Source organism: Acomys minous (genome assembly GCF_964271855.1).
Source record: "Acomys minous genome assembly, chromosome: 16".
In the NCBI taxonomy this organism is placed as follows: domain Eukaryota; kingdom Metazoa; phylum Chordata; class Mammalia; order Rodentia; family Muridae; genus Acomys; species Acomys minous.
In genome coordinates, this window is record NC_140498.1 from 87,617,600 (window position 1) to 87,632,780 (window position 15,181).

General features: G+C 46.0%; 1 protein-coding gene across 8 annotated transcripts in view; it reads right to left on the reverse strand.

The window, feature by feature from the left end:
• Window positions 1–15,181, reverse strand: part of HECTD4 (HECT domain E3 ubiquitin protein ligase 4) — a 162,058-nt gene that overhangs the window by 103,482 nt on the left and 43,395 nt on the right. For all 8 annotated transcript variants that reach the window (XM_084762073.1, XM_084762068.1, XM_084762072.1 and 5 more), the window contains exons 3-7: window positions 12,860–12,949; window positions 11,360–11,490; window positions 8,264–8,372; window positions 6,749–6,887; window positions 4,038–4,208 (exon numbers count right to left, since the gene is read on the reverse strand). In XM_084762073.1, coding sequence (XP_084618199.1) covers window positions 4,038–4,208; window positions 6,749–6,887; window positions 8,264–8,372; window positions 11,360–11,490; window positions 12,860–12,949 — 640 coding nt within the window. The remainder of the gene's footprint in view (window positions 1–4,037; window positions 4,209–6,748; window positions 6,888–8,263; window positions 8,373–11,359; window positions 11,491–12,859; window positions 12,950–15,181) is intronic.

A 15,181-nucleotide genomic window follows, 5' to 3' on the forward strand; every position in this document is an offset into this window, starting at 1 on the left:
GAGCCAAGCAACCCCCAACCTTGGGAGTTCACCTGCACCCCCTTGCACAAAGTGTCACAGTCCAGTCAGGCTTTCAGCTGAGGGGAGCTGAAAGCATGATGCTGCTGTGATCACAGGCAGCAGAAGAGCCACACATTGCCACTGCTAGAGGTCACTTGTTTGGGACAGTCAGCTATGCAAGATTCCCTCCACAGTCCTTTCCCCTTGTCTCCACTTCTTTCCTTCCTTTTCTTCCCTCCCTCCCTCCCTTCCTCTCTTTCTTTCTGTGTGTGTTGGTTAGTTTTGTTTGTTTGTTTGTTTTTTAATCAACCTGACACAAGCTAGGTCATCTTAGAAAGGAGCACCTCAAACTGCGAAAATGCTCCCATATGACTGGCCTGTAGGTATCTATTCTCATTCTCTCTCTCTCTCTCTCTCTCTCTCTCTCTCTCTCTCTCTCTCTCTCTCTCTCTCTCTGTCTCTCCTGTTTGTTTTGTGTTTATGGGCTTTTGAGACACTATGTAGACCAAGCTGGCCTCAAATTCAGAGACTGCTTGCCTTTGCCTCCTACAGTGTTGGGATGAAAGGTGAGTGCAACCATGCCCTGGCTCAAATTTTCTGGCTTAGTGATTGATGTGAAAGGGCACAGCCCACTGTGGGTGGTGACAGCCCTTGGCAGGCAATCCTGGAATATATAAGAAAGCAGGCTGACACAGAGACCAAACTGACAACCAGGGAGCCTGCATGGGCCTGACCTAGGCCCTCTGCAGATGTTACAGTGTGTAGCTTGGTCTTCTTGTGGACTTCTTACGGTGAGAGCAAGGGCTCTACCTGACTCTTTTGCCAGCTTTTGGGACCCTTTTCTTCATACTGGGCTGCCTTGTTGAGCCTTAATACAAGGCAAGGTGCCTAGTCTTACTGCAACCTGATATGCCGTATTTGGTTGAAATCCATGGGAGGCCTACCCTTTTCTGAAGAGAAACGGAGGAAGAGGAGATGGGAGTGGGGGACAGAAGGGAGGTGGGAAGAGGGGACTGGGAGGAAAGGAGAGAGGAGAAACTATGGTCAGTATAATAATAATAATAATAATAATAATAATAATAATAATAATAACAACAACAACAACAACAACAGTAGTAGTAGTAGTAGTAGTAGTATGGTTTTGTTTTGTTTTTTTTAAAGCAGGCTGAGCAAGCCAGTAAAGGCAGCTTCCTCTGTGGGCTCTGCTTAAGCTTCTGCCTTAGGTTCCTGCCTTAGGTTCGTGCCCTGACTTCCAAGCATGATGGACTATAAGTTGAAATAAAACCCTCACCTACCTCAAGTTGGTTTTGGTCATGGTGTTATCACAGCAAAAGAACCTTACTAAAACCATGTGCTCCGGGGGCAGACAGGGGGTGCATGTGTCATGACACCTGTTTGGAGGTCAGTGGACAACTTGTAGCGGTCATTCTCTCCTTCCACCAAATGGGTCTTGGGGACAGAACCCGGGTGATCAGGCTTGGTAGCAGACTCCCTTAGCTGCTGAGCCATCTCACTGGCCCATATACTCCATTTATTTACATCATACACCCAACTATCTTCATATAGTGGTTAGCTATTTATTCATCATAAGAGGTATTTCATGACAAGTCACCTTGAAAGGCAAGCCAGTTAGTTCAATTTTGCTGACAGCTTATTCATTTGAGTTTCAGGGTCAGGTTCTGGCTGGGAAGCCAGCCTGAATGCCTGAGGCAGAAAGCCATATGCCAATGAGGAGGACGAAGAACTAGAGTGGGTGGGAAGGGTCTGGGAAACAAGCTGTGGCTCATGACTGCTAGGAGGATGAGCACACAGTCAGTGAGCAGGAAGTGCCCTGCATTTCCTCAGGAAGGGGAACGGTTTCTGTAATGGCGTAGAGACCAACCATATCGCACACAGCTGCAAGCTCAAGTAAAAAGATGGCCGCTAGACCACTTAACAGCAAAAGTAAGCCACTGCTAGACCAGGAAAGAGCTATGTGGTGGTGTGAGATACATATCTCAAGAAGTTCCAGAGAGGATGGAAAGTCAGGTACAGTGGTGCACATCTTTGCTGCCAGTGCTCAGGAGGCAGAGGCAGGCAGTTCTGTATGTTGAGGGCAGCCAGGGCTACTGTGGTGTCTTGAATAGGAATGGCCCCCATAGATGTGTTTGAATGCTTGGCCCATAGAGAGGGACACTATTAGGAGGTGTGGCTTGTTGGAGTAGGTGTGGCCTTGGAGGGAAGTGTGTCACTCTGAAGTCTTCTGGGCTTAAGCTACCTCCAGCTGGCACACAGTCTCCTTCATCTGCCTGCTGATCCACATGCAGAACCCTCAGCTCCTTCGCCAGCACCGTGTCTGCCTGTGCACCGCCATGCTCCCCACCATGACAATAATGGACTAAACCTCTGAAACTGTGAGCCAGCCCCAGTTAAATGTTTTCCTTTATAAGAGTTGCCATGGTCACGGTGCCTCTTCACAGCATTGAAACCCTAACTAAGACAGCTATATAGTGAGACCCCGTCTTAAAGACAAAAAAGAAAAAAAAAAAAAAAAGGAAGAAAGAACCAAGCCAGGCATGGTGGCTCAGCTCCTAATCCCAGCCCTTAAAAGTCAAGAAGATCAAGAGTCTTAGGACAGACCCTGTGAGATGTCTCAACAGGTATAGGGGCTGCCAACTGAGTACCATGGTGGAAGGAGACCTGACTTCACCAAGCACCCGGTTGGTAAGTTTGAGTAGGGCTTCCTAAAACAATTCAAAGGTCTCCTCTCAATCTGAAGTAGACCCCTCCCCAGTGTTTGCTTCCTGCTGCAGCAAGGCTGTCTGAGCTGCTCTATCTCTTCCAGCAGGCATGGCCTCTGACTACATAACCAAATACCTAAAAACAACTCTGGGTTGTCTTCACAGTTGGCTCATATGTGGGGAATCAGTTTCCCATAAGTTGTGAAAATACATCTCTACTTTTGTAGTGAGAAAGCTACTGACTAGCCTAGTCTTTTCCTAACTCCTCATCATTTGGTGTATATGTGTGTTTTATTTCTAGAAACTTTATTCTGGGTAATCTAAAATTTCAAAATAATGTACCACAATGTGGGCATTTCCTATTCTTATGCCAGATATCTTTTAATCTAAAGCCAGTATCATTTACCCTGAAATCTTTTTTAAAGTATATTTTATTTTATTTTATGTATATGAGTGTTTTGCTTGCATGTCTGTTTATGCACCATGTCTGTGCAGTGCCCAAGGAGGCCAGAGAGGGCACCAGATCCCCTAGAGCTGTAGTCACAGACATTGTGAGCTGCCCTGTAATACTAGGAACCCAACTCTAATACTCTGGAGGAGCAGCCAGTGTTCTCATGCACTGAGCTGCCCCTCCGGGCCTCTCTTCTTGCTTAGACATGGCCTTGCTGTGTAGCACAAGTCATCCATAAGCTCATTAAGTAGCACAGGCTGGCCTCAAGTACATGCTCCTCAGGGCCCAGCTTTCCCAGCCTTCTGGGGCACCATTACACCTGGCTTTCCCAAGTCCTTTATCTGGAAAATACACTGGATCCCTCACTGCCTAACCCCCACTACCATCACCCCAATCTACTCAAGCACCCTGCAGCCAGCACTCAAGCTCCTCTGGATCAGCAGCGCTGCCTACCGTGCCATCACTATGTTCCCACCGTCAGGGCAGAACACTATGGGCTCACAGTGGGTATTCAGCTGACGTGAAATGCCTTCTCATAGCTCCAACTGCAACTTCTCAGTACTCACTCTGTGGGGCTGTTCTCCATACTTCAGGTAAGCCCACAAGCATTTCTGCTAAGACTCTCCACTGCAGTGCATGAAGTAATGTTACCTCCTGTCTTGCCAGACTAGCCTTGAGAAAGCTAGGCTCTACTGACCCCACACAGCCCAGAACCAGAAGCCTCCAGGGGCGTGCAAGAGGAAAACCAGTGCTAAGGAAACTGGGCACAGTGAGTACTGTAAGGGCTGCAAGCTCTTTGTATATAGACCCGGGGAGAAAGCAAGTAGAAATGTTTTTACAATGATACAAATGAGAGTTAAACTCACCACAAGTTCAAAAATGTCCATGAAGACAGAATGCCCCTTTGGGGTTTTCTCATTCAGACTGGCAGGGGACCAGATCCAGTAGAAGTAAGTGCCATCTGAGGAAAGGTGCACGGTGCTCATGGTACTGCCTGAGGGGAGGGGACTGGCTGGCATGGGCACTGTCTGGCATACCTGGACAGGAAAGAGGGCCCTTTGTTAGAGGGATGCAGAGACTCTGTTTTGTTTTTTTGTTTTTGTTCTTTTTTTTTTCTCTAAGACAGGGTTTCTCTGTGTAGCCCTGGCTGTCCTGGGCTTACTTTGTAGACCAGCCTGGCCTCGAACTCACAGAGATCTGCCTGCCTCTGCCTCCCAAGTGCTGGGATTAAAGGCGTGCGCCACCACACCTGGCTAGATTCTTTTTGTTGGTTTGTTTGGCTTGGTTCTTTCAAGACAGGGTCTCCCTATGTAGACCAGGCTGAAGTCACAGAGATCTTCCTGCTTCTGCTGCTCCAGTGCTAGAATTAAAGGAGCATACCACTACGCCTGGGATAAGATGAAGAAATTCTAATGTAATGTGTCAGCTCATTGACACTTTGAAGTCTAAAAGGAAAATTCATTAGGTTCCTTCTCAGAATAAAACTGTTAATTATATCCAAGAATAATACATTAAAAATTATATGGTAAGAGCATAAAAGTTCATAAAATCGACTGTAAAATAAATATGAGCAGCCAAGCAACAATTGAAAATGGGCATTAATTCAAGTTAGCTTTTGATAGAAAAATATTTACTAAGTTCTTTGATTCTGCTATGCATGTATGCTCTAACACTGAAAATAAGATTTTAAAAGCAGGCAGTGAGTACATGTTCATAATCCCATAATCCCAGCACCAAAGAGAGAAAGGTACAGGAATTTAAGGTCATTGGTGGCAACACAGTGAATTCAAGGCCAGCCTTGCTTACATAAAATTGTCCTGAAAAAAAAAAAGTTTTTTGTTTGGTTGTTTGGTTGTTTGTTTTTTGTTTTTTTGAGAGACAGGGTTTTTCTGCACAGCCTTGGCTGTCCTGGACTCACTTTGTAGACCAGGCTGGCCTTGAACTCACAGCAATCCACCTGCCTCTGCCTCCCGAGTGCTAGGATTAAAAGGCGTGCGCCACCATGCCCAGCTCTCCCCCAAAAAGTTCTTATGCCACATGTGGTGGCACATTTCTACTAACCCAACAACTCAAGAGGTTGAGGCAGGAAGATCCTTCCATGGAGCGAGCACGCACGCACGCACACACGCACGCACTCAGGGATGGAGTGTGAGGTCAACACAAAGTTCTAGAGAAGTAGTATCTTTAGAAATTCTCCTAGAACATACATTTCAAGCAGAGAGGAGCCACATGTTTATGCCCAAAGCACCTGACCTGGAGCCTGATTAAAAGTAATTTAATAAACATGCAGGGCATAAGGGAAAACAGCAGAAGAAAGTCAAAAGGAAAAGCAGAGAAAGGGGAGAAGGGAAAAGGAAAAAAGAAAAGAAGAGAAAGCAGGGTGTGGTGATGCACACCTTTAATGGCAGCATTATGGAGGCAGAGGCAGGTGGATTTCTGTGAGTTTGAAGCCAGCCTGGTCTACAGAGCTCCAGGACAGCCAGGGCTACACAGAGAAACTGTGTCTTGAAAAAAAAAGAAAAAGAAAAAAGAAAGAAAGAAAGAAAAGAAAAGAGAAAGTCCCTGGATACCAAAGAGCGGCACTAGGCCCAGACCTAGCGCAAAGCACAGGAGCACCCCCAGCACCAGCACACTGACTGCCAGACATTAGCATTCAAAATGCAGCCAGTAAAGACTCAAGACCAGGTTTTAAAAAGAAAATTCAAGAAAAGAAGAAATTAGAGTTAAAACAACAACAACAACAAATAAAAGCCATTAGAGCAGGCTCCTGCCTCCAGGTGCCAGGGAAGACAGTTTTCAGGCATCCCTTTCTTTGCTCAACCAAGAAACAAGAGTGAACCTGGTACCACATGTCTGTGATCCCAGCAGGAGGTTCAAAGTCATCTTCAGCCAGCTGGGCCCAAAAGACAGGTTAGGGCAGGTGGGCAGCTGGCTCAAAGAGTGCAGAACAAGTCTGGTCACCTGAGTTTAATGTTCAGGTCCCAGAGTGGAAGAGAACCAATTTCCTCTAATCTGGACACATCAACTATGGCATGAGTGTGCCACACTCACACACTGCCATGATGGGTGGCTCAAAACCATCTGTAATTCCAGCTCCAGGAGATACGATGCCCTCCTCATGTGTAAATCGTATGCATTTACACACACACACACACACACACACACACACACACACACACACACACGAACACATCCATGCACAAGACAGCAAGATGGCCAGCTAGCTCTGTGGCTAAAGCCACGTGGTACGGAGACTGACTACCTGAACTCCATTCCCAGGACCCACAGGATGGAAGAAGTAGATGGACTCTCAGAAGAAAAAGTCTTCCCCCGAAAATGAATAAATAATTAAATGTAATAATAAAAAAGGATGTAAAAATCATTTAAATGAACACATTTATTCAGATAGAAATAAATAATAAACAAATAAAGAAATGTTAAGACAAATTAAAAATCAGTCAAGTCACCTGGGAAAAGCGCATGGCTAACACCAGAAAGGGGTTGTGCCAGGAGGAAAGCATGAGCTATCACTACCCCTGCCTCCAAGACACAGACCTCACGGTGCTGTGCTACTCACCTGTAGGGTGTTCTGGTCTATGACCTGGAAAAGGGAGTGAGGTTTATTGTCAAAAGACACAGGCCGATGGATCAGGCGGCCACTGCCATAGGCCACCCACCCTGGCTCCAGCTCCTCGTTGCGGCAGTACACAAACCCTCTGGAAGACAAGAGACACAGGTGGGCGCTCAGGCCGCAGCCCTATACAGGCCGACACAAGACACAAACATTTCTGACCTAATTCTTTATAACAACTAACAAGGCAAAATAGCTACAAGAGAAGGAACACGTTTTACATGAATATCAGAACCATCAAACTACGTCAAATATTTAATTTCCCATAATGATGGAGAAGAAGAAAAAAAAAAATCAGAGAAGAGGTCTAACTAAAAATATCTCAACTATAGGGTTTGAGAGAAGTCACAGTTCTTATACCTTAACTTAAAGTCACCCCTGATCTAAAGTCAAACCCAAGTACCAAAATGATTTAACCATTTAAATCCACTTATCAACATGAAGTCATGTCATTATTGTAGAGAAAAATCCTTTGGGCTGTAATCCCAGAACTAAGGAAGTGGCGGCAAGAGGATCATGAGTTCAGGGTTATCCTTGGCTAAATAGGCAGTTTGAGGTTAACCTAGGCTATAATGACATCATGTCTCAAAAAAAAAAAAAAAAAAAAAAGGAAAGGAAGCTGGGTGGTAGTGGGGCATACAGAGGCAGGAGGATATCTGACTTGGAGGCCAGGCTGTTCTACAAAGTTATCTCCAAGATAGCCAGGACTACCCTGCCTTGAAAAAACAGGGGGAGGGGGGAGGGGGGAGCACGGGAGAAGGAAGATGGCTTGTCAGGTAAGAGTGCTCCCCGCCCTTGTAAGGACCTGAGTTAGTCCCTAGCACCTATATGACAGTCACAACTAACTAACTCCAACTCCAGGGACCCCAGCCCCATAGACGCTGCTTTTGAGCACATGCGTGCACAAATACTACTTTAAAAATCCAAATCTTGGGCTAAAGAGATGGCTTGACAGCTAAGAGCACTTATTGCTCTCGCAGAGAACCTGAGTTCAAGTCCCAGCACACATGTGTCAACTCACAGCCATCGACAGCTCAGCTTCACGGGATGTGCCACTGTCTTCTGACTCCACAGACACCAGGCTTTTTTAAAAAAGCTAACGGTGGCTGGAGAGATGGCTCAGAGGCTAAGAGCACTGTCTGCTCTTCCAAAGGTCCTGAGTTCAATTCCCAGCAAACACATGGTAGTTCACAACTATGTATAATGAGATCTGGTGCCCTCTTCTGGCCTGCAGGAGTATATGCAGGCAGAACACTGTATACTAAATAAATCTTAAAAAAAAAAAAAAAAAAGCTAACAACCAAGCGGACTTTCTGGCTAGGTGAGCAAGCACCTCAGCCAGAGTACTCTTACAGAATAGGTGGTGGGGAGCGACCTGGCTGTAAGCTCAGACACTGGCTGGTTTCCCCTTCTCAGAGTGTAGCAGAGTTCCAGCCACACTGCGCAAGCCCCACCACTGACCTGAGAGTGCCATGCAGTCCAGAGCCCAGCTTGCTTACTCCTCTTCCAGCTGAGTTGGTGGTGTACAGGTAATGCCCATCTGCGGTGAGACAGCGCCCCAAATCGGCATCTGAAATCAGTCCCACACATAATGAGTCTATAAAAACACTTTTTTAATTAAAAAAAAAAGGGGGGGGGGACTGACTGACACGAATTCCCAACTCAAAAAACAATTTCAATGTTACCACCACAGTAGATGGCTTGAACCCCTAAATCAAATGCAGAAAGAGCATGTGGAAATTGGGACTGGTTCAAGGACCAAGGACAGATGGTTACTGGCAGGCCACTAAGCCCACTTGCCAAAGAATTTTTCTACTCTTTTATGAAAAGCAACAGGCCTGAGACAAGCTTAACATTCCTAACCGGCCTGAAATGACTGAGGATGAGTGCTTAGTGAGAAGGGGGGTTGGGAACCAGGCAGTCATTAGGGACCGTGGGCCTCACTGAACAGCAGCCTCTTCATCTGTAATACGAGGGTAATAGCGTGTCCCTCAAGGGCTACGCTGCAGCTCAGATCACACAGCAATGCCCCTAAGTTGCTGTCTGGTGCTAAGCCAATGTTCCCTAATGGAAATGGAATTACGTTGTTATATTACGGGCAAATGTGAAGCTAAATAAAATCATCTCCTTTGGACTTGCCATTTGAATATCCCAATTTTATCTGGAAAGAATAGCAGGAAAGCATGACATCCTTTAAAAAAAAAGTCATTACATTTATTTATCTATTAACTTAGTGTACATGTGCCTGTGTGTACAGTTAAGTATGGATGTGTATGTGTGTATGTATGTACATGTATGTGTCTGTGTGTGCATGAATGTGTGTGTGTGCATGTGCATGAATGTGTGTGTGTGTAGGTCAGAGGACAATCTGCAGACTCTGTTCTCTTCTTCCTTCCACGTGGGACCCAGGGACCAAAGTCAGGTGCCACACTTGGCAGCAAGCACCTGTATGGTGAGCCATCTCTCCACCCCACCTCCCTTTTTTAAGAACAGCAATTATATTTCCCACCTGGCTATGGGTTCCCAATCCTAGAAAACATCTTCTCTGTGTGGTAGTTAATTGACTTACTAACCTATTTTCCTAAGAATTTGCCTTAAAATGAGGCTGTATGTAAAACTTTGAGTGTTTATTTTTATGCTCTTAGCCTCACTATATTTCAAGGGAATTTGTCTGCCTAAAGCATGTCACAGTAGAGGAAATCCAGTGTCACATCACTCAAAGCAGCACTGAGTCTGCTAGTGCAGGAAATTTCATCTATTAACTGAGGGAATAGGGACTTACTAATTAATTCCAAAATGAAAGAAAGAAGGAACAGTGAAAGTAGATGATCATTTTAATTATTAATTTTACACCTTAAGCTTTTTATAGTGTTTTAAATTAATTAATTAATTTAGAGACAGGTCTCACTGTGAAACCCTGGCTGTCCTCCAATTAACAGAGACCCACCTGCCTCTGCCACTGGAGTGCTGTGATTAAAGGCGTGCCACCACACCCTGTGGCATCTTAACGATTTTTACCTGAAAGTGATCAGTTACATTTGCTTGCCCATCTTTAGATCATAGTCTAAGTCCTTTTGTGTGTGAGTCTGGCAAGAGACAGGAAAGAAGGAACCAACTAAGCAAAACTGGCCACGAGTTAATAACCCACAGGCTTTATTATAGTGCTCTCACAGATTCTGCCAATGCTCAATATTTCAGTGTTAAAAGTTACATAGACTTGTTCTAACTGGAGAGGCTGAGACAAAAGGATTCCTTGAATCCTAGAGTTAAAAAGCAGCCTGGGCCACACAAGAACCTGCCTTCAAAAGAAAAGGAAAGGGACAGAAGAAAGGGGCAGGGTGACGATGGGAAGGAGGAATAGACGGGAAAGAGGAGAAAGGGGCAAGGATGGGCTAGGGAAGTATTCCAAGAAAGACACCCTCCACCTGGACACAAAAGCTAACTCAGCAGCCTGATGCCGTCGCCCTGAGAACCCTCCCACGAGGAGAGAGCAGGCGGTCTGAAGAGAGAATAGAGAGGCGTCTTAGCTCCGTGCAGAGGTGGTGCCCATCACTTAGGAGCACTGCCTAGGCACAGCAGGCAGTCTGCTGCTCTGGCAATGTGCAGGGCCTCCCTCGGCCCCTTCTCAGCCTGCTGCAGAAGGAAAGGTTATAACAGAATGGCTCCAGGCTGTGAGGTTCTCCATTGCTCAGACTGCTTCTCAGGAAGGAGCCGCATAGAGGGCTGGGAACGAAAGGGTGTGCTGGGCAGGCTCTTAATCTTTTGGGAGGGTGTCTTTTCTTATTCCTATTTCATCAGTTGTATAATAGTTAATAACATACTATTTTATAATGTTACAGTGAGTACTGTCATAATACCCGATGGCCAATTACAATGATAAACCAGTTTAAAAGCAAAGCCTATTCCTGGCAAGCTGTGCTGCCCAGGGGGAGGGCAGTGCAGTGTTGAGCAGAACTGATGAGCCTTGGTGCTGGTCTCAACATTTACCACGCCAGTGTCGAGGCCCAAGTCACCTGAAAAGTCTGGCAGACAGGTCAGTCACTAAAGAGAGCTTCTGCCATCTTTCCTGAGGTTGTGTAATAAACTGGCATGCAATCCTACAAAACTGTGTAAAAATACCCTATCACTGCTTACTTTGTGTAAGGGACTCGACAATTCAAGCTTCCTTGAACCTTCTTTTATTTTTAGGACAGGAAGGACCACATATCAGCACAGTAAATGATGAGAAGAAATGGCATCATGTGTGTCTGACCCTCTTGTCCACTGAGCCTTCTGCTCCTCTCAAACTCCCCACAGCCAAGTGAAGTAACCCATGCCACCCTGCTAGGGTTACAGGAGGGACCCGGCTGGGGACCATGAAGCCTGTGCATCTGTGCATCCCCCTGAGTATCGGCCTTCAGACCTGCACTGATAAAGCAAACAATGAGCGCACTGTGATGGGACCTTACGCACTTAATTAAAGGAACTCAGGGCTCCAGCTCAAGCACTTCCACAGCGATCTAAACCACTCTTCTCCCATCCTAGTGTTGATCCCGGGGCACTAAGCCCTTGTGTTACCTTTGTTTTCAGAACTGGAGCCAGTGTTGCTGTCTGGTGCAGGCAGCATGTCTTCGTACCCCCAGGATACTATGTGTTTGCCCCCAAGCAAACAGGATGGGGATCCAGGTCCCCCTTCTAAAAGCAGCAGCCTGTAAAAATGCAAAGGAGAATTGCAAAGACCTGAGAGTCTCCATCGCAGCCAACCAGAAGTCTAATTAACAGCTTGAAGAGCAAACTCTATGGCTTAAAGGCATACACATCTGAATGATATTCACAGTGCACTTTAGTGAGACATTACAAGGCCGTGCTTACAAGCCTCTGGGCCAGGGAGACAGCTCAGTGGACAAAAGTACTAGCTGTGCAAGCCTGACCCCTGGGACTTGTGCAACCACCATGGAGTGGTGCACAGCTCTAACCCAGCACTTCCACATGGAGACCGGAGTGGACAGTCACCCAGAAGTCACAGGTAGCCTAGAGTGTGTGGTGCAGAAGCAGGCCCTGACACAACAAGGTACAAGGTGAAAACTGATTCCTGCAAGTGGCCCTCTTCCACACACGTTCCACACACCATACCCAGGCATTATAAACCAATTAAAAAAAATAAATAAGTATTTTAACATTCCTAAATTTTTAAATTTATCTGAGTATAAAACATACTCATTCAGGGCTGGAGTGATGGCTCAGAGGTTAAGAGCACTGGTTTCTCTTCCAAAGGTCCTGAGTTCAATTCCTAGCAACCACATTGGTGGCTCACAAACATCTATAATGAGATCTGGTGCTCTCTTCTGGCCTGCAGGCGTATTTGCAGAAAGAACACTGTATACATAATAAATAAATAAATCTTTTTTAAAAAAGAAAGAAAAAATATACTCATTCAGCCAGGCGCAATGGTGCATGCCTATAATCTCCAGCACTCAGGATGGCAGGAGGAGGTGGATCTTTGTGAGTTCAAGGATCACCTTGGGCTACAAAGCAAGTCTAGGACAGCCAAGGCTATACAGAGAAACCCTGTCTCAAAACAACAACAACAACAAAAAATGTATATATACACACTCTACTTTTACTTTTTTTTTCTATCTCCCAAGTGCTAGAATAAATATGCACCACCACACCTGGTTTTACACCTCCAGCCTAAATGTATGTTTTATTACATAGATAAATGTGTATGCGGGAGAAAAAGCAAACAAAGGCAAAGAGGGTCATGTGTTAAGAAGTATGCATACCCAAATAATATAAGTGGGTCTTACTGGATAATAAGATCATGAGTGATTTCAATTTCTTTAGACCTGAACACATTGTCATCTCATATTTCAATAAGAATTCATTACAGATTAGGACATTAAATTTTTTAAAAAATATACTCTAGGAACACTTTCCCATCCTTCAGCAGTTAGTTATGGCTCTGTATTCATTTAAAAATATGAATTATTAACTACTAAAATGTAGTGATCTGTTTATGGCCAAGAGCCTCCTATGCACTTCCTGCTTAGAAGGAGAAGGCTCAAAGGGACAACTTACCTATATAAAACATCAGCGACAGGCAGGGAGCCCAGCTCAGTCTGTCTCTGCAGCAAGTGAACTGTGTGGACAAAGGTCTTCAGTGATCCCCTGGAGAGAAAAGGACAGTATGGACAAGCCGCCCACACTGAAAACCAGGTAGGTTAGGCAGCCAGTGTTGGTTTTACTAACCACACGGCAAGGCTCCAAGACAAATCTACCCACTTTGATAGTCAGAAAATGTGCAAAATTCAGCCTCTTACCCACAGCTATTGGCTCTGGGAGGATGTGAGTAGGGGATCAACACAATTCCAACTACGGAAATGTTCTCCTTGCATTTGGAAAGATAAAAATTCCCACTGACACAGAATGAAAAGCACTAGGCTCAAGCACCAAGCACCTGGGAGTATCGTGTGCTGACAGTTTCCATCACACACCACCGGAGCCCCAGGAAACAGGATCTCAAGTGTTTCCAAGCTCGTCGGAGAGGTCTTTGTTACATTCATCCACTTCCCACGGCGGCTCACTTGCAGGAGGCACCACGCACTGATTTCTCACAGTTCCCAAAGCTAGGGGCTCTGGGGAGTCTGGGAGGCCAGCAGGACTTAAAAAACAGTGCTTTCAAGATGCACAAGACCTACCTGGCGGCACTCCAGGTATAAATCACCAGCACCTGCCCGGTCTAATGAGCACCTGGATCTGATGAGCTGGTTCTTCTTGCCGCCTTCTTCTCTTAGCCCAAACTTTAATGGGCAGGTATCATGTGCCCAAACCTCAGTAGAAACAGAGTACCAAGAGTAGGCCAAGTAGGCCTCGGGCTTCTTCTTAATTTGCTCCTTGCACTATCTCTCCGTTCAAAGAACAGGATACAGCAGGGAGGCAGCGCAGCATAAAGGCACCACCTGTAGCCTGGACACGCTGGCACTGAAACTGGGTACTCCTATTCACAACCGCACAACTGTCCTGTCACCCAAGTCCTGTAGATTTTCCTTCCCTCATCTGTTGAATAGGCATAGCTCCCTGGGAGAGCACCGAGTCACTCAGTGTGACAAAAGCCCAATGATTTGGAGAATGTAGAGCTGACTGTACAGCATTCCAGCTTGCTGGTTTAGCCGCATTTTAAGAGGGATATGTAAAGCTCTTCCATGGCTCACAGCCCGTATATGATCTAGCCTAGACCATCCTCATCTCCTGCCCCTTCTGGCCTACCATGGCAGTCCAATGACCTGGCTCCATTGCCACTAGCTGCCACCATTCTGTGGAACTCTCTGCTGCTGGCCCTTGGGCTAGCTCTTTCTTATCACCTAGTCTTCAGTTCAAATGCCAGCTAGCTAGCCAATCCTGCCCCACCTCCATTTAGTTATCATTTACCAAAACATTCTGCTTTTGGCCTGGAGAGGTAGCTCTGCAGTTAAGAGCACTTGTGTTCTCGCAGTGGACCAGGGTTCAGCACCCACATGCTGGCTTACCATTGCTAACTCCAGTCCCAGGGAATCCAGTGCTGCCTTCTGGTCTCTGCAGGTACCAGGCACACATGTGGTACACAGACACACATGCAGGTAAAACGCCCACACACATAAAATAAATCTAAAAACATTTTTTTAAAACATCCACCCTGCCTTCCCCCACCACCACCACGACCACTGGTATCACTCTCTGAAATTATGTTACATATACGTAGCTTCCTTCCTCACTCTGATATAAATTCTGAAATTCTGGGGACTCTCTGCTGCTCCCCAGTTTCTTTTTTGTTTTGTTTTGTTTTTTGTTTTTCGAGACAGGGTTTCTCTGTGTAGCCTTGGCCGTTCTGGACTCGCTTTGTAGACCAGGCTGGCCTCGAACTCACAGTGATCCGCCCGCCTCTGCCTCCCGAGTGCTGGGATTAAAGGCGTGCGCCACCACGCCCGGCCGCTCCCCAGTTTCTTAATCACAGAGAAGAATGCCTGACATACAATCAGTGAGCATGAAGGTTTTGCAGAATGAATCATCCTTGAGTTGCTCAACTGCCAGCTCTGTAAAATTAGAGACCTGAACCCCTATAACCTAAGAGTTACCAAGGCTCCTGCCCACCAGAGAGATGTTGGACAAGCATAACCTGCAGCTGTGGTGAGCACAGCTGAGGAGGGAGAACCACGGTCTCCCTGATAGCCTCGCCTTACATAGGGAGACCCTATCTCAAAGAGCTAAAAAGAAAACACTAGATTGATACAAAGATAACAGCTCCCTCCACCCAAAGATAAACCCCTTCTCCCCACAAATGCAGGAGAAACTGGAAACTTCACCCTGCTGGCTAGCTTTCATGGCGCTGGAAGGTATCAGGCAGGCTGCTGAGAAGGGAAAAGC